The 23,873-nt window shown below is 58.7% G+C and overlaps 1 protein-coding gene across 6 annotated transcripts in view; it reads left to right on the top strand.

Annotated features, from left to right (window-relative positions):
* The window catches only part of RAB11FIP3 (RAB11 family interacting protein 3), a 79,531-nt gene extending 58,596 nt beyond the window's left edge, over positions 1 to 20,935 (top strand). For all 6 annotated transcript variants that reach the window (XM_064153246.1, XM_064153247.1, XM_064153248.1 and 3 more), the window contains 9 exons: positions 2,359 to 2,394; positions 6,351 to 6,444; positions 7,995 to 8,098; positions 11,927 to 12,067; positions 12,773 to 12,854; positions 14,588 to 14,725; positions 15,893 to 16,048; positions 16,410 to 16,550; positions 17,643 to 20,935. In XM_064153246.1, coding sequence (XP_064009316.1) covers positions 2,359 to 2,394; positions 6,351 to 6,444; positions 7,995 to 8,098; positions 11,927 to 12,067; positions 12,773 to 12,854; positions 14,588 to 14,725; positions 15,893 to 16,048; positions 16,410 to 16,550; positions 17,643 to 17,756 — 1,006 coding nt within the window. In that variant the 3' untranslated portion in view covers positions 17,757 to 20,935. The remainder of the gene's footprint in view (positions 1 to 2,358; positions 2,395 to 6,350; positions 6,445 to 7,994; positions 8,099 to 11,926; positions 12,068 to 12,772; positions 12,855 to 14,587; positions 14,726 to 15,892; positions 16,049 to 16,409; positions 16,551 to 17,642) is intronic.
* Positions 20,936 to 23,873: the final 2,938 nt, after the last annotated feature.

Consider the following 23,873-nt stretch of genomic DNA (forward strand, 5'->3'; position numbering starts at 1 on the left):
AGCATTTCCAGCAGCTTGTTTCTCTTTCCAGCTCTCTGCTGATTGTTCTCCTCCTGCCTTGCTGTGCTTCTTCAAGCCCAGTGCAGGTCCTGCTCTTGTTCCCTGTCCTCTACAGGGACACTGTGACCTGGGACCTCTCTGCTGGGCTGTAGAAAGAGAGATGGAAAGCAAAGAGGGACCTGACCTTGAGTTTTTAACTAGGCCATTCCAGACTTTCTCCACCGGTGCTACCTGCAGAGCTGAGCCAATATCTCAGAGCCTCCTGGGGTGGGTGGGATTGCCAGGGGAGGCTTCCCTGTCCCGTGGTGGCATGATGGGAAGTCTGTGGGTTGTGGTTGAACATGGACTGCTTGGGCTCAGGGTGAGTTCTTCAGGTTCCTCTGTCAGGGGCTGAAGCTTCCCAGGCACAAATGTGCTGGAAATCTCTTCTGAGTGCCCTGGTGGAGAGGGCATCACTCCCCCCACACACCCCTTTGTGTGGTGAGGATGTGAGGTGCTCCCCAGGCAGCATGGCAGGGCACCAGCAGTGCAAAGCCCTCAGTGCCAGGGGACAAGGCCTGGAGTGCAGGTGAAGAGAGCAGCAGAAACTGGACCCAAATCTGGGCCATGCAGCTTCACACTGTGCCTGGGAAGGGAAGCCTGAAGACAGCCACCCCAGAAGATGCCAGCAGCTGGGGTGAAGCCCAAGCAGCCACAGCTTCACTCCTGGGGGCTGTGGGTGTAGAGCTGGTGCCCTGTACTTGGAAGAAGGTGGGGAGCCTCATCCTGGCAGCAGGGCACTGCTGCTTGAGCCCACGGCACAGGAAGGCAGGGAGGAGATCCTGCAGGAGCTTGGGATGAGCCTGCCTGGGAACAGCAGGGCTTGTTTGGGTGCCCTTGGAGCAGCAATGCTGGGTCTCAGCCCCTCCCAGGTCCCTGCAGGTGCCAGCACTGCCCTGCAGCAAGCTGTGTGCACAGGAACAATATTTGCCCTGCCTCAGCTGCTGGGCACCTGCTGAGGATTGCTGCTGAGCCTCAGCCCTGACCTCCTCCCCTCAGCTGGTGCCTTGAAGCCTGCTCAGCAGCAGCCTCTGGGCTCCTCAGGGGGAGGCTGGGGAGGTCAGGATGCCCTTGGGACAGAGGGGCTGGGAGCCCTGACCACAGCCCCTGACTGCTATTGTTCCTTGGGTAGGAAAATGACCCTCAGCTGGTTTTGGTTCCTCCTCCTGAGAGCTCCTGGTGCAGCCCGAGGCAGGAGAGGGCTCCTGGGGCGTTTTGTTTGTTGCTCTTCGGTGCAGCCTGAGCTAAGCCCTGGGGAATGCAGCTGCTGCTCCTCGGCTCGGGCTGGAGCTGGGTTTGCTTCCATCCTTCGGGGAAGGTTTGGTGTCAGAGATGTGTCCTCAGGTGGCATCTCTTTGGGTGGAAGGTGAGGAGCAAGGTCCGAGCTCCACCGGCGTCACTGGCACACAGTCGCCACCCAAAGGGCTGGCAGGGGCAGCTCAGGAGCCCTTCCTGAAGCTGGCAGAGCCTGCAGCCCCCTCGCAGGGGGCAGGGCAGCTCGGACCTTGGCTGTTGTGCCATGGGTCACGAGCTGAGCCCTGACCGCTGCGGCATGGTGGCAGCTGGGCACACACGGAGCCAGGGGGCAGAGCTCGGTGTGAGCTGTGCAGGGCAGAGCTGCCAGCCCTGCCCCTGCTCACAGCCAGCCAGGGACAGCAGCAGCAGCTCCCAGAATCTCCGAGGCACAGGTCAGCAGCAGCTCCCTGCCCAGCCAGAGCCTCCACTGCTGCGTGTGGAGGGCTGGAGGAGCTGCCAGTGCCCCAGCCCCTGGGCACAGAGGGCAGGAGGAGCTGCCAGTGCCCCAGCCCCTGGGTACAGAGGGCAGGAGTAGCTGCCAGTGTCCCAGCCCCTGGGCACAGAGTGCTGGAGGAGCTGCCAGTGCCCCAGCCCCTGGGCAGGGAGCTCTGGGGGGTTGGCAGGGCAGGGAGGGCTGAGTGCTGTGGGTTGCAGGAGCTGTAGCTCAGCAGTGCCAAGCTGAAGCCCACCAAACTATTCTTAGCACTTCTCCTTGGGGATCAGCTTTCAGGCCAGGGAGCAGATCCTGGAGGTGGTGAGCTGGGGGCTTCTTCCTCTGGCTTCATCCTCACCATGTGGGGCAGGGCAGGAGGAGGGTTCCTGGTGGGGCAGGGCAGAGGAGGGGGTTCCTGATGGGGCAGGGCAGGAGAGGGTTCCTCACCCCTGCCTCTCCCCTGAGCTCTGCATGCCACAGGCACTGCCATGGCAGAGGAGCTGGCCCAGGCTACTCCCAGTTTCCTGTTTCCCTCTCTCCACTGTCCCCTCTCTCCTAACTCTTTCCTGTTTTCTCTTCTTTTTTTGCAGCCCCAATAAGAGGCTCTCCAGCAAGAAGGTGGCAAGGTAAGCTCATGCTCTGGGACTGCTTGGGCAGGGGGGTGCCAGTGCCAGCTGCTGTGCCCGGGGCAGAAAGATTGGCAGAAGCAGCCCAGAGTTGTCTTTCTGGGTGTGCTGGCAAGAGCAGGTCTCTGCCCCAGGCTGCAGTAGCTTTGCCATGGGAGGGTTCCCACAGGCTCTCAGCCTGCCTGCTGCCAGGGTAAAAGTGGGGGTGCTTCTGCCCTCCTTCCTGACAGTGCCCTGGCAGAGGGTATATGTAGTGGGGAAGGAGTCTCCAGAAGGCCATGGCCCCTGGACTGCTTGGCCAGGCTGCCCCCTCGCTGCTGCCACTCTGCTGGGCCTCCAGCTGCTCACCACAACCACTCAGAGGGGCTCCTGCAGCACCTCAGCAACCTGGCACAGCTCTCTGGGTTGTGTTTGGCATTGCCCGGTGCCATCCTCAGCATCTGGCCTCCATCTGGGCTTTGGGGAGCTGCTGAGAGATGGCTGCAGGTGTCCCCATCCTGGGCTTTGGTGCTCTGCTGCTTCTGTCCCGTGGGATGTTCTTGTGGCTCCAGGCAGCCTTTCCTCGTGGGGTGCATAGGAGGAGCTGCAGAGTTTGCTCTCAGTCGCTGGGCTGAAGGACACCAGCAGCCTGGCCTGGAGCAGCGCTGGTGTGGGCAGCAGGGCAGGGATTGTGCCCCTGTGCTGGGCACTGGGGAAGCCACAGCTTGAGTGCTGGGATCAGTTCTGGGCCTCTCATTCCCAGAAGGACACTGAGGAGCTGGAGCAGGGCCAGAGGAGGGCAACAGAGCTGAGGAAGGGTCTGGAGAACAGAGCAGGGGAGGAGCAGCTGAGGGAGCTGGGGGTGTGCAGCCTGGAGAAGAGGAGGCTGAGGGCAGAGCTCATTGCTCTCTACAGCTCCCTGAGAGGAGGCTGCAGCCAGCTGGGGGTTGGGCTCTGCTCCCAGGGGCAACAGGCAATGGCCTCAAGTTACCCCAGGGGAGGTTCAGGTTTACCCAGGCCTGGCCCAGGCTGCCCAGGGCAGTGGTGGAGTCCCCATGCCTGGAGGTGTTTCAGAGCTGTGTAGCTGTGGTGCTGAGGGCCATGGTTTGGTGGTGCCCTGGCAGGGCTGGGGTAAGGCTTGAACTCAACGACCTTAAAGGCCTTTGCCTACCTAAACCGTTCCCTGACTCCATGCCCAGCTTTGCCTCCACCCTCCTGCCCCTGCCCTCCTAGGGGAGCTGTTATGAAGCTATTTCCCTGCAGGGGAACTGCTGCCCTCTCAGTGGGGCTGTTGCCCTCCTTGGGGAGCTATTTTCCTCCCAGGGAAGCTGTTATGGAGCTATTTCCCTGCAGGGGAACTGCTGCCCTCTCAGGGGGGCTGTTGCCCTCCCAGGGGAGCTGTTATGGAGCTATTTCCCTGCAGGGGAACTGCTGCCCTCTCAGGGGGGCTGTTGCCCTCCCAGGGAAGCTGTTATGGAGCTATTTCCCTGCAGGGGAACTGCTGCCCTCTCAGGGGGGCTGTTGCCCTCCCAGGGAAGCTGTTATGGAGCTATTTCCCTGCAGGGGAACTGCTGCCCTCTCAGGGGGGCTGTTGCCCTCCCAGGGAAGCTGTTATGGAGCTATTTCCCTGCAGGGGAACTGCTGCCCTCTCAGGGGGGCTCTTGCCCTCCCAGGGGAGCTGTTATGGAGCTATTTCCCTGCAGGGGAACTGCTGCCCTCTCAGGGGGGCTGTTGCCCTCCCAGGGAAGCTGTTATGGAGCTATTTCCCTGCAGGGGAACTGCTGCCCTCCCAGGGGAGCCGCTGCACTCTGCAGCGCTTGGTTTGCTCCTTGCTGGTTGCTGGGCAGGGCAGCAGGCAGAAGGCTGTGGCTGACGCTGGCACCCTGTGCCCTGGCACTCTCTCTGCTCCCTGCACTGAGCCCAGCAGCTCCTGGCTCTCTCTCACACCTTTTCCCTGCTCCCTTTCCCCGTGCTCAGCAGATCTCCCCTGGCAGCACCTCCCCTCCTGTCGAGGAAGCAGCTCCTTGATAGTACATTTCCTGCTTCCAGGCATCCTCCTTCCAGAGCTGTGTCCAAAACACCAGCAGGAAGGGAGGTTGGAGGCAGCAGCCTGGCCCCAGCTTCCTGTTTCACCACCAAGCTTGGTCCTGTGCCTGGCAAAGCCAATTTTGGGAGCATTTTTGCTCATTGGAGGCTGAAGCTGCCCTGTCCCATATGGGATTGATCCCTTCTGGCCCCTGGCTTTGAGAAGATGCTTTTGTGAGAGCAGGGTTTGTGAGGTTAAGTAAATGTTGGTTGATTTGGGAATAGTCAGGTTCAGTTTGTGATCCCAAGAGAGAGGTCTGGTGCAGAGCTGTGCCAGGGCAGCCCAAGGGAAGCCCTGAGTGGCTCAGGATTGTTGAGGAGCACCCAAACCTTTGCTCTTAGCCAATGGAGCTGATTTTGCTGAGGGCTCTTCCCTCAGATTTCTTTTTGTTGTTGTCCAGGCTCTGCTCCTGCCAAGAAGCCTCAGCTGCCCCTGCTGTGCTTGGCACCATTTACATGACAAATGTGCCCAAGACCTGAGCAGCTCAATATAGACTGAGGGTGAGGATGAGAAACCAGGCTTGGAGGAGCCAGGCACAGCCACAGCACGGCTCAGGCTGGCAGGGACCTCGGAGCTCATCTGCTCCAACCCCTGCCAAGGCCAGGAACACCTCTTGGCTAGACTCAGCTGGTCAGGGCCTCACCCAGCCTGGCCTGTGACACCTCCAGGGAGAGGGTGGGTCACAGAATCACAGAATGTGATCTCCAGGCTGCACACCCCCAGCTCCCTCAGCTGCTCCTCCCCAGCCCTGTTCTCCAGACCCTTCCCCAGCTCTGTTGCCCTTCTCTGGCCCTGCTCCAGCCCCTGAGTGTCCTTGCAGGGAGGAGCCCAAAGCCGAGCACCAGTTCCTCCACGTGGCAGTAGCAGTTTGCTATGAGGCAGGACAATAGAGCTCAGGAAAGGTGTGGGTGCCAGTTCCCTGGAGGTGTTCCAGGCCAGTTTGGAAGAGGGGAGATTGAGAGTGGAGATGAGGAAGAAATTCTTGGCAGTGAGGGTGGGGAGAGACTGGCACAGGTTGCCCAGGGAGGTCGTGGATCACAGAATGTGATCATAGGTTACATAGAGCAAATAGATCACATAGATCACAACCTCCCTGGAGCTGTTCAGGACCAGTCTGGATGGAGGCCTTGAGCAAGCTGTGCTGGTGGGAGGTGTCCCTGCCCATGGCAGGGGGTTGGCACTGGATGATCTTGAGGCTGCCTTCCAGCCCAACCCGTTCCATGCTCTGCAGCCATACCCACGGGGATTAAGGAGAGCTCTGCACCAGGCTGTGCACACCAATGTCCTGAGGCTTAGCTAATGATTACCTCCTCTTTGGCTGGCACAGCAGTGCAGGGAGGTGGCCTGGGCTGCCTCAGCACAGCACCAGGAGTCCTTCCCCCCTCCCAGCCCTTCCCACCAGCTGCCTCCCCGTCCTTAGGGACCTTATCAGCAGCCAGAGCGGAGTCCTCTGTCCTTTGCTGGATAACACCTGGCCTTGGGAGGCTCTTAAAGATGGAAAGTGAGAAGCCCAAGCTCTTATCTCTTCCCGTTCCAAAGAGCAAGAACATGCTGACCGTGGGATGAAGTCCCAGCAGCCTGTGCCCACGTCTGCATGGCCCAGGCACTGCACAGCCTCAGCCCCGCTCGCTGGGGAGCTCGGTGCAGGACCAGCTGGTGAGAAGGAGAGCTGGCTGGTGAGCTCCTTGCCCATGCTGGCCTTGGCTCTGAGCCTGGCAGCCCAAGAGTGGGCACTGCTGTTCAACCCCTTGGAGAAGGAGGTGGCAGGCGAGGAGGGCAGAGCGGGCGATGGATCCTGCCGGAGCTGCTGCCAGCTGGAGTGGCCTGGTGCCGTGATGCTCTCTCTGAGCCTGGGCTTGCTGTGGGCCGGGGTGCTTTGTCTGTGTTGTAGGCAGCTGCACCAGACCAGCACGCTGGCCGTGGCCGTCATGGAGGAGTCCTACCGGGAGGCCCTGGAGTGCACCGAGGAGGACATCACCGACAAGGTGAGAGCGGCGCTGGCCTGCAGCCTGGGCTGGCCTGGCTGCTCTGCAGAGCTCCCAGGGTGGCAGCTGAGGAGGCCTCCACATCGAGGGGGTGCAGAATGAGTCAAGTTGCAGAGGTCTCCTGTGGTGTTGGGTCAGGAGAGAGAGGTGGCTCAGGATGTTGGGTCAGGCTGCAGCTTCTGCGCAGTTCCCATGGGGTAGGGCAGTGCATGTGGGAGGTGTGAAGCCCTCCACATCCGAGGGGTGCAGAATGAGCCAGACTGTAGAGGTCTGGGGTGGTGCTGGGTCAGGAGGCAGAGTTGGGCCAGGAGATTTGGTCAGGCTGGGTGCTGGGGATGGTTAGTGTGAAACAGGAGGCTGAGGGCAGACCTCATGGCTGTCTGCAGCTACTTGACAGGAGGCTGTGGAGAGGCTGCTGCTGGGCTCTGCTCACAGGTTAACAGTGACAGCATGAGAGGGAATGGCCTCAAGCTGCCACTGGGCAGGTTTAGACTGGACATTGGGAAGCATTTTTCCCAGCAAGAGTGGTCAGGCACTGGGATGTGCTGCCCAGGGAGGTGGTGCAGTCCCCAACCCTGTCTGTGTTGAGAGGTGGTTTGGATGTGGTGCTTGGGGAATGGTTTAGGGTGCACCTTGCCGAGCAGGGTGTTCAGCCTGGAGAGGAGAAGGCTCCAGGGAGACCTTCTGGTGGCCTTGCAGTGCTTCAAGGGGCCAGGAGAGAGCTGAGGACAGAGTTTTGAGCAGGGCCTGGTGTGGCAGACCAAGGGGGAATGGTTTGAACAGCAATAGGGAGACTGAGAGTGGAGAGAAGAGAGAAAGGTTTGACACTGAGGGTGGGTAGAGCCTGTCCCAGGCTGCCCAGAGAGGTGGGAGCTGCTCCATGTCTGGCAGCACTGCAGGTCAGGCTGTGTGGGACTGTGAGCAGCCTGCTGTGGGTGGGGATGTCCCTGCTGAGTGCAGGGGTTGGACTGGAGGAGCTTGGAAGGTCCCTTCCAGCCCAGCCCAGTCTGGGATTCCCTTCTACAACAGCACCACAAGGGGTGTGAAGAAAGGAAAGAGTTGGGCCCTGTGTTGGTACCTGGGGCACATGAAAACCTGAGGAACCAAGGAGCAAAAGGACATTTGTGGTGTCCCCACTTCTGGAGGTGTTGGATGCTGTGTGGATGTGGTGTTGAGGGAGGTGGTGCAGTGATGGCAGCTCAGCAGTGGTGGAGCTGTGAGCTCCAGGTGAGGAGCTGGGCTGGAGGGGTCCAAGGGCTCTTTGAGCAGCTGTGTGGTGATGATGCTGCTCTGTGTCCCCACAAGGAGGGGTCCAAGGGCTCTTTGAGCAGCTATGTGGTGATGATGCTGCTCTATGCCCCCACACAGGGGTGTCCAAGGACTCTGAGCAGTTGTGTGGTGCTGATGCTGCTCTGTGTCCCCACAAGGAGGGGTCCAAGGGCTCTTTGAACAGCTGTGTGGTGATGATGCTGCTCTATGCCCCCACACAGGGGTGTCCAAGGACTCTGAGCAGTTGTGTGGTGCTGATGCTGCTCTGTGTCCCCCTGCAGGTGGTGTTCCTGGAGAAGAGGGTGACAGAGCTGGAGAAGGACACAGCTGCCAACGGGGAGCAGCACAGCCGCCTGCGGCAGGAGAACCTGCAGCTGGTGCACAGGTCAGTGACCCCACGGGGGCTGGGCACAAAAGCCTGCCCCTCACAATGCATTTCCTGCCTCCCTGCTTCCCTGCTCTGCCTCTGCCCCTCCACGTCCTACAGCATCTTGCTCCAGGGAGACCTTGGAGCAGCCTTTCAATGCCTGAAGGGGCTACAAGCAGGCTGCAGAGGGACTCTGCCCAAAGGCCTGCAGGGACAGGGGCAATGGTTTGAAATGAGAGCAGAGCAGATTGAGATTGGTTGTGAGGAACAAGTTCTGCAGCAGGAGGCTGCTGGAACACTGCAGCAGGTTGCCCAGGGAGGTGGTTGAGGCCTCATGCCTGGAGATATTCAAGGTGAGGCTGGACAGGGCTGTGGGCAACCTGCTTTAGTGGAGGATGTCCCTGCTGAGTGCAAGGGGTTGGGCTGGATGAGCTCTGGAGGTCCTTTCCAAGCCAGACCTTTCTGTGCTTCTGTGATTCCAGGAGCTGCTGGAGCATGGAGGGAAAGGAGGCAGCAGGAAAGTAGGGATACAGACAGGAAATAGCAGGAAAACTTCCCAGCTCTGCCCTCAACCATCCCATCCCACCCTGGCAGAGGACAGCTGGGGTTCATTGCATTCAGGGTGCTGCACCAGGGCTGAGTGTGAGACCAGAGTGTTCCTTTTCTGAGGCTCTGCTGAGCTCCCAGGGGCTGCTCAGATGCAGGAAACTCCAACAGTGCTTTTTACATCTGCTTTTTTTTGTGTGCTTCTCAACTCCACATGTCCATCCTGAGGAGCTCCTGACATGTCCTTGTCCCTGAGGAGCTTTGGAAATCCAGGGGCTGGCTCAGAGGACTGCAGGGAAAGCTTCCCTCTCAGGCAGCATCTGAAACACTGGAACTGGGCATGCAGGGAGGTGACAGCAGCCCCCATCAGTGGCACCATTGCAGGTCAGGCTGTTTGGGGCTCTGAGCTGCCTGCTCTAGATGCAGCTGTCCCTGCTGGCTATAGGGGTTGGTCTAGATGAGCTTTAAAAGCCCTTTCCAACCCAAACCAGTCTGGGATTGATAGAAAGGTAGGGGTTGGCAGGGACCTCCAGAGAGCATCCAGCCCAACCCCCTGCCAGAGCAGAGGCACCCAGGAACACATCCAGGTGGGGCTGCAAAGTCTCTGCAGAAGGAGACTGCACAACCTCTCTGGCTGGTAGATCCTTGTTAATGTCTGTAGACGTCTGAGGGGTGAGGCTGGGACCAGGCTCTTCTTTTTGGTGTCCAGTGATAGGACAAGTGGCAACAGGCACCAGCTGGCACCCAGAAAGTTGCAGCTGAGCAGGAGAAGAAAGTTGTTTGATGTGAGGGTGCTGGAGGCCTGGAGCAGGCTGCCCAGAGAGGCTGTGGAGTGTCCTTGTGTGGGGACTTTGAAGTCCCATCTGTGAGTGTTCTTGGGTGTCCCTGCTCGGGCAGGGGGTTGGGCTGGATGATCTCCAGAGGTCACTTCCAACCCCTACCATTATGATTTCATGTTTCTGTGCTATATCCTTCATCCTCCCTCTGCCTGGACTCTTTCTGGCCCTCATTTCCCCCTTTAGGTCTGGGTGGAAGCTACAGCAGGGTCCCTACCACCCATCTGCACCCTCCCTGTGACCAAGCTTGCTTTGGGATGGTGACTTGGCTGCAGCCCTTTGGCTCCTGATTGCTGTGCTCAGTGCCTGCACTAATCTGGCAGGCTGCTCCCTGCCAGCAGTGTGTTTGCCCCACAGATAAAGGCAGCAGGGGGTTATCTTTAGGGCTGTAAGACTGTTAAGTAACAGCCCTGTCAGGGAACTGAGCCTTCCAACAAAGGCTTCCCTAAGCCCTGGTGAACTTAGCAGCCAGGGAAGTGGTTTCACTTGAGCAGCTTGGCCCAGAAGCATCAATCAGTTCCTAAGTAGGTAAAGCCCCAAGTGTGCTCCTGGCTGGGGGAAAAGCAGTCTCAGCTGCTAACAGCCTCCCTCACCTTCTCTGTAAAGGAAACCCAGGTGGGGGACCTCCAGATCCCAGAGAGGGATCCTGCCCCTTGGCTCTGCTCTGCTGAGATCTCACCTCCAGTCCTTCCTCCAGTGCTGCCGTCCCCAGCAGGACTCAGAGCTGCTGGAGTGAAGCCAGAGGAGGCCACAAAGATGATCCAAGGCCTGGAGCAGCTCTGCTGTGAGCACAGGCTGAGGAAGCTGGGGGTGTGCAGCCTGCAGAGGAGAAGGCTCCAGGGGGACCTCAGAGCTGCCTGCCAGTGCCTGCAGGGATCCTGCAGGAAGGCTGCAGAGGACTTTTTCCTGAGGGTGTCTGAGCCAGGCCAAGGGGGAATGGTTTGGAGCTGAGGCAGAGCAGGGTTAGAGTGGAGCTGAGGAAGAAGCTGTGCAGTGTGGGAGTGCTGAGAGACTGGCACAGGCTGCCCAGAGAGGCTGTGTGATCATAGATCACATTCTGTGACTCACAGCCTCCCTGGAGGTGTTGCAGGCCAGCCTGGATGAGGCCCTGAGCAGCTGAGTCTAGCTGAGAGGTGTCCCTGGGCACGGCAGGGGTTGGAGCAGATGAGCTCTGAGGTCCCTTCCCTGCTGTGGTGCTGTGATGATTTTGTCCAGGACACCACTAGAGATTGGAAAGGAGGAATGGGGCTGTGAGCTTCCTTTCTCTGAGCAGCAGGTCTGGTTAAGGGCAGAGACAGGAACCCAGAATGCTAGAAGAGGCTGAAGGAGAATTTCCCTGCCATGGCCACTTGCAGTGAAACCACAGCCCTGCTGGTTCTGGCTGGATGCAAAGAGCTGCAGGAGCCTTTCCAACCTAGACCATTCCAGGAGATTCTGATGAAGGATCTTCTTGTGGGTGATGCTGTGGTATCTGCAGTGCTGGGTCAGGCTCTGGGCTCCCCAGCTCAGGAGAGACAGAGAACTGCTGGAGAGAGTCCAGGGCAGGCTGCAAAGCTGCTGAGGGGCCTGGAGCAGCTCTGGCAGGAGCAAAGGCTGAGAGCCCTGGGGCTGAGAGCCTGCAGAAGAGCAGCCCCAGAGGGCATCTGAGTAATGCTCAGCAAGAGCTAAAGGAGCTGTGGGGGGCAGTGGTGCCCAGGGCCAGGCCAAGGGGCAATGGGCACAGAATGGCAGCCAGGAGGTTGCATCTGAGCAGGAGGAGAAAGTTGTTTGTTGTGAGGGTGCTGGAGGCCTGGAGCAGGCTGCCCAGAGAGGCTGTGGAGTGTCCTTGTGTGGAGAGCTTCCAAGGGCAGCTGGGCACTGTGCTGCTGGGCAAGCTGCTGTGGGTGCCCTGCTTGGGCAGAGGATTGAACTGGATGATCTCAGGAGGTCCCTTCCCACCACACCCTGCTGGCACTCTGGCACTGTGCCCCACAGGCTGTGGTTCACAAAGTGATTGCTCTGCTCTCCCCATCACCTCACCCCTTGCTGGCCTACCCTTTAGAAAGGAGTTGGATGTTGCTTGGAGACTTAAAACTGTACAGGGACAATGTCCTAGAGTCACAGAATGGGTTTGGTGGGGAGGGACCCTCAAGATCATCCAGTTCCAAGCACCTGCCATGGGCAGGGACAGCTCCCACCAGCCCAGGTTGCTCAGCGGGTGCCAACTGCCCCTATTGTCCCTGCCTGTCCTTTTGATCAGCAGTAGTGTCCTGGGGGTTCCATGTTCCTTTCCCTCTGGGTCAGAGTGAGCCCCTCCTGCATCTGCTGCTGGAGGCGGTGGTTGGTTGTGCTTCCCCTCAGAGCTTGCTCGGTTGCAGTCTTCTTCTCCCTGCTCTTCTGTGGTGGGAGGAATGCTGAGAAGAGTCTGATCCCTGCCCGGGAGAGCCATCAGGATCAGTTAATCCTCTCTTTCTCCTCTCCCCAGGGCAAATGCTCTCGAGGAACAGCTGAAGGAGCAGGAGCTGAGAGCTGATCAAACGCTCCTGGAGGAGATCAAGAAGCAGAGGGAGCTGCTGAGCAAAATGGAAAGGGAGAAGAGCATCGAGATTGAGAACCTGCAGGCCAGGTGGGGCTGGGGCAGGGCTGGCTGCTGGCAGCTCTGCAGCCACCCACACCAGCTGGGCTGTGGGCACAGGCTGTTGCTTTGCAGCTGCAGGCTTTGGGGACACACACTGTGGTGGCTTAAGTTTGCTGAAGGTGTGGCTGAGGTCATGACAAAGCCTGGGTTTGGCTGCATCTCCAACCTGCACCCCAAAACCGAGTGCCTGAGTGAACCTGGGCTCAGACCCTTTGAATTCCTCTGCTGCCCAGGCACCTGCCCCACCACCTGGCACCCAGGAGCTGGCCTGGCAGCACTGGTGCCCAGGAGTGACCCATGCAAGTATGTTTGATGTTCAGATGGTTTCCACCTTCCTGCAAGGTGTCCCTGCCCGTGGCAGGGGGGTTGGAACTGGATGATCTTTAGGGTCCCTTCCAACCTGACCCATTCTGTGAAGCTATGTAAGCAGAAGATGCCAGGGGAGGAAGAGCTGTCCCAGGCAGGGAGCTTCCTGCTGACTTCCAAAGGGAAGTGTGGGAAATGTTTCCCTTACCTGACTTTTTGGTTTGCTGCCTTTCCAGCCTGGCTTTTGCTTTGCTCAGCCCTGAAGGCTAAGTTGAGCCTGCTCTGGCTGTCCTGCAGCAGCTCCTGCTCGGCCCTGCTGGGGTCGCTGCAGGCCTGCGTGCCGAGGGTGGGGGTGAGCTGCTCACGGCTATGTGTCTGCCCCTGCAGGCTGCAGCAGCTGGACGATGAGAACAGTGAGCTGAGGTCCTGCGTGCCCTGCCTGAGAGCCAGCATCGAGCGGCTGGAGGAGGTGAGGATCTGCCCTGCTGGGCGCTGCCCGCCCGCCTGCAGCTCAGCTGGCCAGGGCTGCTGGCACATCTGGGGAGTGAGGGGGCAGAGCTGCCTGCCTGGCCCTGCAGACCTCACCTGGCATCAGAGCTGCCTCTGGGCAGGTTCCGAGTGTCTGGCTTGGGAGCTGGGATTGAGTACTTGAGGGCCAGAGGAGGCCACAGCAGTGCTGGCAGGGTGGAAGCTCTGCTGTCAGGCCAGGCTGGCAGAGTTGGGGGTGTTCAGCCTGGAGAGGAGAAGGCTCCAGGGAGACCTCCTGGTGGCCTTGCAGTGCTTCAAGGGGCCAGAAGAGAGCTGGGGACAGAGTTCTGAGCAGGGCCTGTGGTGGCAGGCTGAAGGGGGATGGTTTGAACTGCAAGGGGGCGATTGAGAGTGGAGAGAAGGGAGAAAGGTTTGGCACTGAGGGTGGGGAAAGCTTGTCCCAGGCTGCCCAGAGAGGTGGGAGCTGCCCCATGGCTGGCAGCACTGCAGCTCAGGTTGTGTGGGGCTGTGAGCAGCCTGCTGTGGGTGGGGATGTCCCTGCTGAGTGCAGGGGTTGGGCTGGAGCAGCTTGGAAGGTCCTTTCCAGCCCACACCTGTTCATGGTTCCACAATTCTCACCAACCCCACATGGATCTTTCTGTGACAGTGCAAGCTGCAGGAAGCCACAGCTGGCAGCAGTGCCAGCCCTGCCCTGGCTGCTCAGGAGGGCACTCGTGCCCTCTTGTGGAAGCTTGTCCCCATCCCTGCAGGGACACTCCACTGCAGGGAAGGAAGAGGAGCAGCCATGCTTCATCTCCAAGTCCTACCCAGGCAGTCAAACCCTTTCTGGGATCTGAGTTGAGTCTTCAAAGCACCTTGGGGTCTCCCAGATCCTCTCCCAGCCTTCCCAGCCCTGTTCTCCAGACCCTTCCCCAGCTCTGTTGCCCTTCTCTGTCCCTGCTCCAGGCCCTCAATGTCCCTCTGGGAGTGAGGGATCCAAAGCTGACCCCAGGATTGCAGCTGTGGCCTCAGCAGGCCAAGCTCTTTTGCTCCTGGCTCCTCTAGAGCTCAGACCTAAGGAGCCTTCTGCTGAATGCCTGTTCCTGTCCTGGAGCTACACTGCTGGCTCCTGTCCCACCTTAGCCATGTCCCATGCCAGCATCTTGCTGCCCAGGAAGGGGCTGGGCATCTGAGTCCACTCCTGTCACCCCTTCTAGCAGCATTGTTTTGGTCTGTGGCTCCTCTCACCACTGCCAAAGCTCTGAGGGCTCCAAAGGCCATGCCAGAGGAGCCTTCCTCCTCAAGAGGAGCCTTCCTTCCCACACCCAGCAGAGTCTTCCTCCTTGAGGGGAACCTTCCTCCTCGAGAGGAGCCTTCCTCTCCACACTGAGAATCTTCCTCTTCAAGAGGAGCCCTCCACAAGAAAAACCTTCCTCCCCAGGAGCCTTCCCCCACACCAAGAGGAGTCTTCCTCCTTGAGGGGAACCTTCCTCCTCGAGAGGAGCCTTCCTCCCCACACCGAGAATCTTCCTCTTCAAGAGGAGCCCTCCTCCACAAGAAAAACCTTCCTCCCCAGGAGCCTTCCCCCCCACCAAGAGGAGTCTTCCTCCTTGAGGGGAACCTTCCTCCTCTCCAAGAGGAGCCTTCCTCCTCCCTGTGCCCAGTGGGAGCAGGAGGCCTGGCAGCGTGGGGGGCAGACAGCCCCTGTGAGCCTCCTCCTCGCCCTCCCTGCAGGAGAAGCAGAAGCTGCTGGATGAGATTGAGGAGCTGAGTGTGCAGCTGGCAGAGGAGCAGGAGAAGAGGAGGAAGCTGGGGGACAAGCTGAGCCAGGAGAGGCACCACTTCCAGAAGGAGAAGGAGTCAACACAGGAGGTGAGCAGGGGCCTGCCCGCTGTGCCCCAGGCTCGGGCTGTGTGGGCACCTGGCTTCGATGCCCCTCCAGGTGCAGGTGGCATGGGGATAAAGGGACTGGGCCATGTCTGTGATGGGGAGAGGCTGAGAGCAGCCTGAGGGGGATCTGAGCAATGCTCAGCAATCTTTCAAGGGCAGATGCCAGGAGGGTGGCACCAGGCTTTTGTCAGTGGTGCCCAGTGCCAGGGCAAGGGGCAGTGGGCACAGACTGCAACATCAGAAGTTCCACCTGAGCACGAGCAGGAATTTCTGTAATTGAAGGGTGCTGGAGCCTGGAGCAGGCTGCCCAGAGAGGTTGTGGAGTCTCCATCTCTGGAGACGTTCCAAACCCACCTGGATGTGTCTCTGTGTGCCCCTGCCTTGGCAGAGGGGATGGACTGGATGCTCTCTGGAGGTTTCTTCCAGTCCCTGCCAGCTTGTGATCGTGTGAGGGTTGCACAGGAGCTTCACTGTGTAATACCTGCATTAAAACTCATCTGAGTTCCTCTGCAGCTGCAAACTTCCTGAAGCTGTGTCACCCTGGCCCTACCCACAGGGCTGCTTTCACCTCTGCATCAAGGAAGAGGTGGCAGAAGCCCGGTGGAAGTGGCACGTGGGGCCAGCAGGCAGGAGGAGAGGGGGCTGAGGTTGCTTGGGTGGGAGCTGCCAGCTCCTGCGTGCCTGGGGGCAGAAATACAGCCCCCTTCTGCCCCTTCCACACACCTGTGGTTGGACATCCCAGCTGGAAGCTTGAGCGAGGTTCCCTGCTGAGGTGGGAAAGGAGCCTTGGGGCTGGCGGTGGGAATGGCTGCCCCTGGTGGTGCTGGCAGCACTGGGCTGGGCCAGGCACTCCCAGCGCTGAGGCAGGAGGGAGCTGCCCAAGCAGGTACCCACCTTGCTCGAGGGGGGCCTGATGCTGCTGCTGCCCCAGAGACAAACCCTTTGGTGCTCCAACGAAGTCCTTCCAGGGCTGCTCTGCTGTGTTGCAGCAGCTGCCCCTCTCCTCTCTGGGGGAGGCACAGAGGAGGAAAGGGAAGCTGTGACACCTCCCCCCCTCCACAAAAGGGTCTGTTAGTGCTGCTGCAGCTGCGACTGCTGCCAGCTGCCAGGAGACATAGCACTCAGCTGTGCCTTTCCCTGGCGCTGCAGCTCATCGAGGACCTGAGGAAGCAGCTGGAGCACCTGCAGCTCTTCAAGCTGGAGGCTGAGCAGCGGCGGGGCAGGAGCAGCAGCATGGGGCTGCAGGAGTACAACAGCAGGACACGGGAGACAGAGCTGGAGCAGGAGATCAAACAGCTCAAGCAGGTAGGAAGGGAGGTGGCCTGGCTGCTCCATTTGCTCCCTGGCAGTGAGTGCCTGGGGGCTCTGTCCCAAGGAGCCGCCCCAGTGCTTGCTTCCCTCCTGCGCTGGGCTGGGAGAGCATGGCTCTTCCTGAGGGGCAGCAGGAGCACTCCAGAGCCCTCTCTGCTGTGTCCCTGGGTCTCCCCGGCATGTCCCACCTTTCCAGAGGTTTTGCAGGCTCTGCTGGGGCTGAGTCAGGAGACCCTGTGCAGTTCCCAGCACTGTGTGTGCTGCTGGCGAGCGTAGAGTGCCCTGGACTGCCCCCTCGGATATGCTGCGAGGGCACCACATGCTCCATCAGCGCCTGCTTTGCTGCTGCCAACAGGACAACAGGAGCCTGAAGGAGCAAAATGATGAACTCAACGGGCAGATCATCAACCTCAGCATCCAGGGAGCCAAGAACCTCTTCTCAGCCTCCTTCTCTGAATCCCTGGCAGCAGAGATCAGCTCAGTCTCCAGAGACGAGGTACGTGCCGTGGGTACCGCTGCCCTCCCAGCACACCTCCCCAGGGTGCCTGCTGCCTCCCCTCTCCTCCCAGCTAGCTCAGGGCTGGCCCTGGCTGTGGTGCAGCTCTCTCCCTAGAATCATCTGAAGCAAAGAAATGCCCACACAGCTACTCCAAGGGCTTGCAGGGCTTGCCCTGCTGCCAGCTCCCTCGCTGGGAGCAGGGGAAGGAAGCTGTTCCCCTCGCACCTGCTGCTGCTGGCAGCTTGGCTTTGCCTGCCCTGGGCCAGCTTCCTCTTCTGCCACAGGCAGCGTGGGGGTGGCTCTGTCTTCTGTCTGGGGCTGTCTTCAGTGCCCAGGGAGCTGGGACACCAGCCCTGGACATGTTGGCATCTCCCTGCTCTGTGGCTCCACCTAAGCATCAGGATTAAACCTTTCAGAGCCCAACAAGTGGGGAAGCCCCTGGCTGGTTGGGGGGCCAAAGGGGGATGTGATACTCCTGGCTTTCTCCAGGGTCTCATCTGCTTGAGAGCTTGGGGGAGGACAGGAGTGAACAGGCAGGGCCAGCAGCTGTGGGCATTTTGCCTTGGCCAGAGTGATAATGGCCTCAGGTTGCACCAGGGGAGGTTCAGATTGGACAGAAGAAACTTCTGCACTGAAAGAATTCTCAAAGCCTGGCCCAGGCTGCCCAGGGAGGTGGTTGGACTCCCAGCCCTGGAGGAGTTTAAAAGACAGAGAGATGTGGTGCTGAGAGACATGCTGGGAAGTGCCTCTAGCACACCCTGAGCTCTCTGCAGCACCCCAAATGATTCCAAACCACTCTACCCTCCTCTGACAAACTGAACCATCCCTGAAGTGCTCTGAATCACCCCTGGGCTGCTCTGAGACATTCCTGGGTTGCTCTCAACCATCCTTGAGCTGCTCTGAGACATCCCTGAGCAGCAGCCTGGTTGGAGTGGACTCTATAGTTGGCCTCCATGCCAAAATGCTGCTGTGAAGCAGGGTTGGCAGCCCAGGTAGGGGAATCCTGGGTGGGGGCAGCCCAGGTGGGTGGCAGCCCTGCCTGTGCCGTGGGGCAGGGGTCTCTCAGTGCCTTTCTGCCCTCTCCTGCAGCTGATGGAAGCCATCCAGAAGCAGGAGGAGATCAACTTCCGCCTGCAGGACTACATCGACAGGATCATCGTGGCCATCATGGAGACCAACCCCTCCATCCTGGAGGTCAAGTAAGGGCAGCCTGGAGCCGCCCACGCCGCGCGGATTTGGTGCTCTGAGAGGATGAAGAGGGCCTGGAAACGTCTTTGCTCTTGATGAAGGCACAAGGAAGCATCTCAGCGCTCCAGGGGCCGGACCGGGGCCCCCCGGGGGGTCCCTCTGGCAAACCTGCAGCCAGGCTCTGCTGTCTGACTCTGTCGTTTCAAATCCCTCCTGGCTGCGAGGGCTGAAAGGGAAGCTGGAGAGGAGCGCAGGCAGCAGCCAGGGAGGAGGCTGCCTGCAGAGCTGGGGACTGCCCCATCGGCTCCTCTGGCACCTGCTGGGCTGGCAACAGGAGCTTGCCACGCAGGGGGGCTCTGAAGAGAAGGGGTGGGGGGTAGGGTCTTCAAACTGCAGGCTAAGGGATGGAGAAGGAAGATGCCCTGCCCAGCATCTGCTTTGCCAAAGTGTCCCTGACACACTCAGCTGGCTGGGGCAGAGCTGGCAGAGGGGGGGAGGCCTTGGCCAGGGGTTGGGTTGGTTTTGTGGTTCGTTGGTTGTTCTTTTTTTTTCAAGTCTTAACTTAATGCAGATGTCCTCACTCAGCTGGCACAGCCAGGCCCTGCTCCCGAGGAGCCAGCTGGCTGCCCCAGCTCACCCTGCCTGGCAGCACGGGGCAGGGCAGCAGCTGCTGTGGGGACAGGGCATCAGAGCACTTTGTCACCCGCCTCCTTATTTATTTTTGTTGTCTGTGGCTCACTCCCCTTGGCACACTTTGGTGTTTGTAGCTCTGCCACCCTCCTCTCTCCGCTGCACGGGGGCTGTGTGTGTCTGAACCAGGCTGGCTCTGAGGGCAGAGGTGCCCTGGTCCCCCCCACTGTGGGCACACAGGGCTGCACAGCCTGCAGGGCCTCTGCCACCTGTGCTGGAGCCCCTAGTGTTGGGGACAAGCAGCAGCAGAGCAGCCTGAGGTGTCCACCTCACATCCTGAGGTCCCTGGGGACAGTGACCTGTGCCAGTACCAGCTGGAGCAGGGCTCTGCCCATGATAGCTGCAGCCTGGAGGGAGAGCCCACGCCTGCCACCTTCCCTGCAGCACCTGGGCTGAACCCTCTGTGCCACGGGGGAGAGCAGAGCAGGGACCAGCAGAGCAGCACCCTGGGAGCCCACAGCCATGTTGATATCAAACAGCTTCTGGCTTGCTGGCACCAGGGAGCCACCAGGTCACCACCCTGTTCCAGGAGCCCACGGCCAGCAGAGTCCCAAGGATCCAGCTTCAGTTCGTGTGCCAGGCCCCAGGAGCTCTTCTGCTGGCCAGCTTGGGCACATGCCAGAGAGGCCTGAAGCAGAAGCCACAGTGATCCCTTGGCCACTGGGCAGGCAGGGGGTGCCTGCACCTCCCCAGACCACTCCCATATAGGTGGCACCTCTCCCTTCCCATGGTGGCACCTCTCCCTTCCCATGGTGGCACCTCTCCCCGTGGGGTCCCAGCAGCCACTTCCCCCTTTCTCCCCCAGAAGGCAGCTGGTGAGGGGTGGCAGCTGCCACAGCCTTACACCCTGTTTGTTGGGAGGGAGGTCCCTGGTGCCTCACAGGTCCCTGGGCCCAGAGCTGGCCAAGCCTCTCTCATGACCCTCCCTCTTCCACAGCTCAACCTCCTGTGGCCTCATGCCTGGCACAAGGGGCTGGGCAAAGACCCCCAAAAAACACCACCAATCAACAGAGAGAAAAGCAAAGCCACACAAAGCAAAGCAAAATGAAGCAAACCAACACAAAATGAAGCAAACCAACACAAAGCCACCCAAAATGAAGCAAAGCAACCTAAAATGAAGCAAAACAACACAAACCAAACAAGAATGAAGCTGACGAGCACAAAATGAAGCAAACCAACACAAAGCCACCCAAAATGAAGCAAAGCAACCCAAAATGAAGCAAAACAACACAAACCAAACAAGAATGAAGCTGACCAGCACAAAATGAAGCAAACCAACACAAAGCCACCCAAAATGAAGCAAAGCAACCCAAAATGAAGCAAAACAACACAAACCAAACAAGAATGAAGCTGAACAACACAAAACAAAATGAAGCAAACCAACACAAACCAAACCAGAATGAAGCAAACCAAACCAGAATGAAGCAAACCAAACCAGAATGAAGCAAAGCAACACAAACCAAACGAGAATGAAGCTGAACAACACAAACCAGATCAAAATGAAGCAAAACAACACAAACCAAACGAGAATGAAGCTGAACAACACAAACCAAACCAAACTGAAGTAAAGCAACACAAGATGAAGCAAACCAACACAAACCAAACCAGAAGGAAGCAGAACAACACAACGCAGAGCAAAGCAAAACAACACAAATCAAGACAACCCCGACCCAAGACCAACCCAACCCTTGGTGGCTGAGGGGTAGGGGGGTACCCAGGCCCTCTCCCATTGCTGGCATCCCCCTCCCTGCCACCCCCCCTCCCCCCAACCCTGAGCCTCCTCCACCCTTCCCCTCCCCCCAGGCAGAAGCCAGGGCAATGTACATTTGCAGAGAAGCTTTTTGGGTGTAAATCAGTTGTAAAGTTGGAGAGGGAAAAAAACATTTTTCTACCTTGTAGAGTTTAGGTATTTTTATAGAAGGGAGGTCACTCATTTTTTTAATACTTTAAAAGAAGAGACAAAAGTTATCTCCAAAGCATCTATATATAGCTGTACAAATCTATAAATAGCAGAGATCTGCCTTTCTAGCCTTGGGATCCTGGATCCTCAGGCCTCAAACAATCATCTCTTGGAAGGGAGGTGGGAGGTGGGGGGGTGGAGGGGGAAGGGGAGGAGGTTGGGATCTTTTATTTTATTGTGGGTTGGGAGTTTTTGTTTGTTTGTTTCCCAAGAGGTACTGTAACTGTAAATAAGCACCAGGGATCAAAAAAAAACAAACCAACAACAACAACGAAGCAAACAGAAGTTGTAAGCAAAAGCAAAGCACTGACTTGCACATTCCCCCACGCTTTAAAGGTCCCTATGGAAGGAAATAAAAGTGGAAAAATCACCCCAGAAAAAAACTAATTCCCCCACCCCCCCCAAAAAAAAAAAGTTCCTTCTTTCCTCTGGCCTGGTATGTGGAGGAAGTTTTCAACCCCCCCATCCCCAAGAGGCAAGCCCAGTGTTGTCTGCAATGATGTATATCAATTCTTGTTGGATTAAAAGCTGTTACTACTGCTGCCTCCAGACCTTCTCTGCAGAGGGATGGAGGATCCCAAGGGTGGGAGCATCCCAACAGGCATGAGTGGGAATGCTCCTTCCACTGCTCAGGGATGTGGTCTCCCTGTGCTCAGCTCAAACCCTGGAGAACAGGGCTGGGGAGGAGCAGCTGAGGGAGCTGGGGGTGTGCAGCCTGGAGAAGAGGAGGCTGAGGGCAGAGCTCATTGCTCTCTACAGCTCCCTGAGAGGAGGCTGCAGCCAGCTGGGGTTGGGCCCTGCTGCCTAGGCTCAGGGGACAGAAGGAGAGGAACTGGCCTGAAATTATGCCAGGGGAGGGTTAGGTTGGAGTGGAGGAAAACTGCTGCCAGAGTGGTCAGGGACTGATACAGGCTGCTGAGGGAGATGGTGGAGTCCCCACCCCCAGAGGTGTTCCAGAAACCTGTGTCCATGGTGCTTAGGGGACAGGGTTTGGTGGCTGCGGTGGTGCTGGGTTGGTGTTGGACTGGCTGAGCTTGGAGGCCTTTTCCAACTCAAACCATTCCAGGATGCTTTGATAAGGCTGGGGGAGGCCAGACCCAGCTGGCTGTGGAGGTCAACAGGAGCCAAAGGCTCCCCACAGGTGGCACACGAGTGACACTTCCCTGGTGACCCCCAGGTGGCCTGAGGGACACTCAGAGCTGGACCTGTCACCCCACCCAGGGTTTGGGCAAGCTGGGATGGGGCCAAGCTGTGTCTTAGCATGGGCAAGGGCTTGCTTGGGTCTGCTCCAGGTGAGGACATGGAGGCCTCCCCCTCCACACTCCTCTGCTAAAGCCCTGGGAGCACTGAGCTGCTCTGAACCACTCCAAAAATCCCTTAAATGCTCTGAAGCAGCCTGCTAAGCTGCTCCACACCCCTCTAAGCTCCCCCACGCCTCCTCCCAGCCCCTCTAAGCCACCCCAAAGGGCTCAAACGTGCAAAATAAACTCTCAGGTCTCAAGAGTGCCTTTGGATGACTCCAAAGTGGTGCTCTGAACTTCTTGAAGCAGCCCTGGAGCACCACAAGCTGCTGCAAAGAGCTCAGGGTGCCTCTGCGTGCTGGGAAGTGCCTCTAACACACCCTGAGCTCTCTGAGACTCCCCACATGGTTCTAAACACCTTGCTCTGAGCTGCTCTCAACCACCCCTGCACTGCTCTGAGCCGTCCCTGGGCTGCTTTGAGACATCCCTGGGCTGCTCTGAGACATCCCTGAGCTGCTCTCAACCATCTCTGGGCTGCTCTTAACCATCCCTGGGCTGCTTTGAGCTAACCCTGAGCTGCTCTCAACCATACCTGGGCTGCTCTGAGCCACCCCTGCACTGCTCTGAGCCATCCCTGGGCTGCTTTGAGCCATCCCTGGACTGCTCTCAACCATACCTGGGCTACTCTGAACCACCCCTGCACTGCTCTGAGCCATCCCTGCACTGCTCTGAGCCATCCCTGTGCTGCTCTGAGCCATCCCTGTGCTGCTCTCAACCATCTGTGGGCTGTTCTCAACCATCCCTGGGCTGCTTTGAGCTAACTCTGAGCTGTTCTCAACCATCCCTGGGATGCTTTGAGCTAACTCTGAGCTGTTCTCAACCATCCCTGGGATGCTCTCAACCATCCCTGGGCTGCTCTCAACCATCCCGGGGCTGTCCTCAACCATTCCTGCTCTCAATCACCTCTGACCACCTCTACACCACCTCTGTAGAGCCCCAAGCTGCTTTCCACCCCTCTGAGCAGATCTAACATGCACCAGGGTTTCTCACCACACCTCTCAGTAGCCTCTCTGCAGGTCTGAGCCTCTGACAGCCTGAAGCTGCCCCACAAAGGGGGTAAAGCACCCAGCTCTGGGGGTGCTGTTGCAGCACTGGGTCACTTCCAGCCCTGAACAGCCTGGAGCTCTGGCAGGAGGCACCTTGAGGCAGCACTGGAGCACTTGAATTGCTCAAATAGCTCTCAGGCTCCTCCAAGCAGCTCTAAAAGGCATCCAGATGCTACAACTGCTCGAAGTAGCTCTTTAAAGCCCTCTACACTCTTCTCAAGCTCCTTGAAACAGCTCCAAATGGGTCATAAAAAAAAAAGAAAAGAAAGATGATGTAGCAGCTCTGAAGCACTCGAAGCCTCCTCTGCGTGGTTGTGGAATGCCTCAAGTGCTCCAACACCCTCTGCAAGGCCCCTTGGACCTTCCAAATGGTGCTCTCCACAGCACTAAAACTTCTCAGGAATATCTCCAAGCTTCTCCAAACAGTTGAAAGCCCCTCCCTGGCACCCCTCTGAAGGGCACCACAGAGGTGTGGCTGAGCCTGAGACGTCTCCCTCCTGCTCCAGAGCCCATTTGCAGCCGCTCAGAAGCTCCGGAGCTCTTCAGCAGCACCCCCCGCCTGCCCCGACGTGACCTCTAAGTGTCTTTTGGCCTCTCCCATCTTCTTCAGAGCTACTCCAGAAAAGCTCTGAAGATCTCTGTGTCTTTCAGAAGGTCTCCAGAACAGGAAGCCAAGCTTCCCTGGAGCTGCTGCGGGTGGCTCTTGCCCATCACCGCGGTGTCTTGGCACCGTGCTGGCAAGCCTCGGAGCAGCAGGGAGTGCCTGGCAGTTACCGGTCACTGTGCCACGGCGGGGGGGGAGATGAAATCCATTTCAACAAATCTGTTTGCAAGAGCTCTGTGGAGCTCCAGAGCTCCTCAGGGAAGCTGAGCTGCTGCTGCTGCAGGGCTGCTCTGAAAGCCACCCAAGAGCTTCAGCTTCTGCTCTCGCCACTGTGGGATGCTCCAGGACGGGGGCAAGCAGCAGGCACAGAGCAAGGGCTGGCTCCTGGCTGCGGCGCTGGCGATGCCAAGCTCCCCGCGAGGTGGGGTCGGGTCCCTGCCGCTTCCTGCCAGCCTCGGCGAGAGCTGTGCAGAGCTGCTCTCAGCCCGGGTCTGTCCCTGCCCCCAAGGGCAGCAGCACTCTCCCGCACCC

This window comes from Pogoniulus pusillus, chromosome 13, assembly GCF_015220805.1.
Source record: "Pogoniulus pusillus isolate bPogPus1 chromosome 13, bPogPus1.pri, whole genome shotgun sequence".
Lineage (NCBI taxonomy): Eukaryota > Metazoa > Chordata > Aves > Piciformes > Lybiidae > Pogoniulus > Pogoniulus pusillus.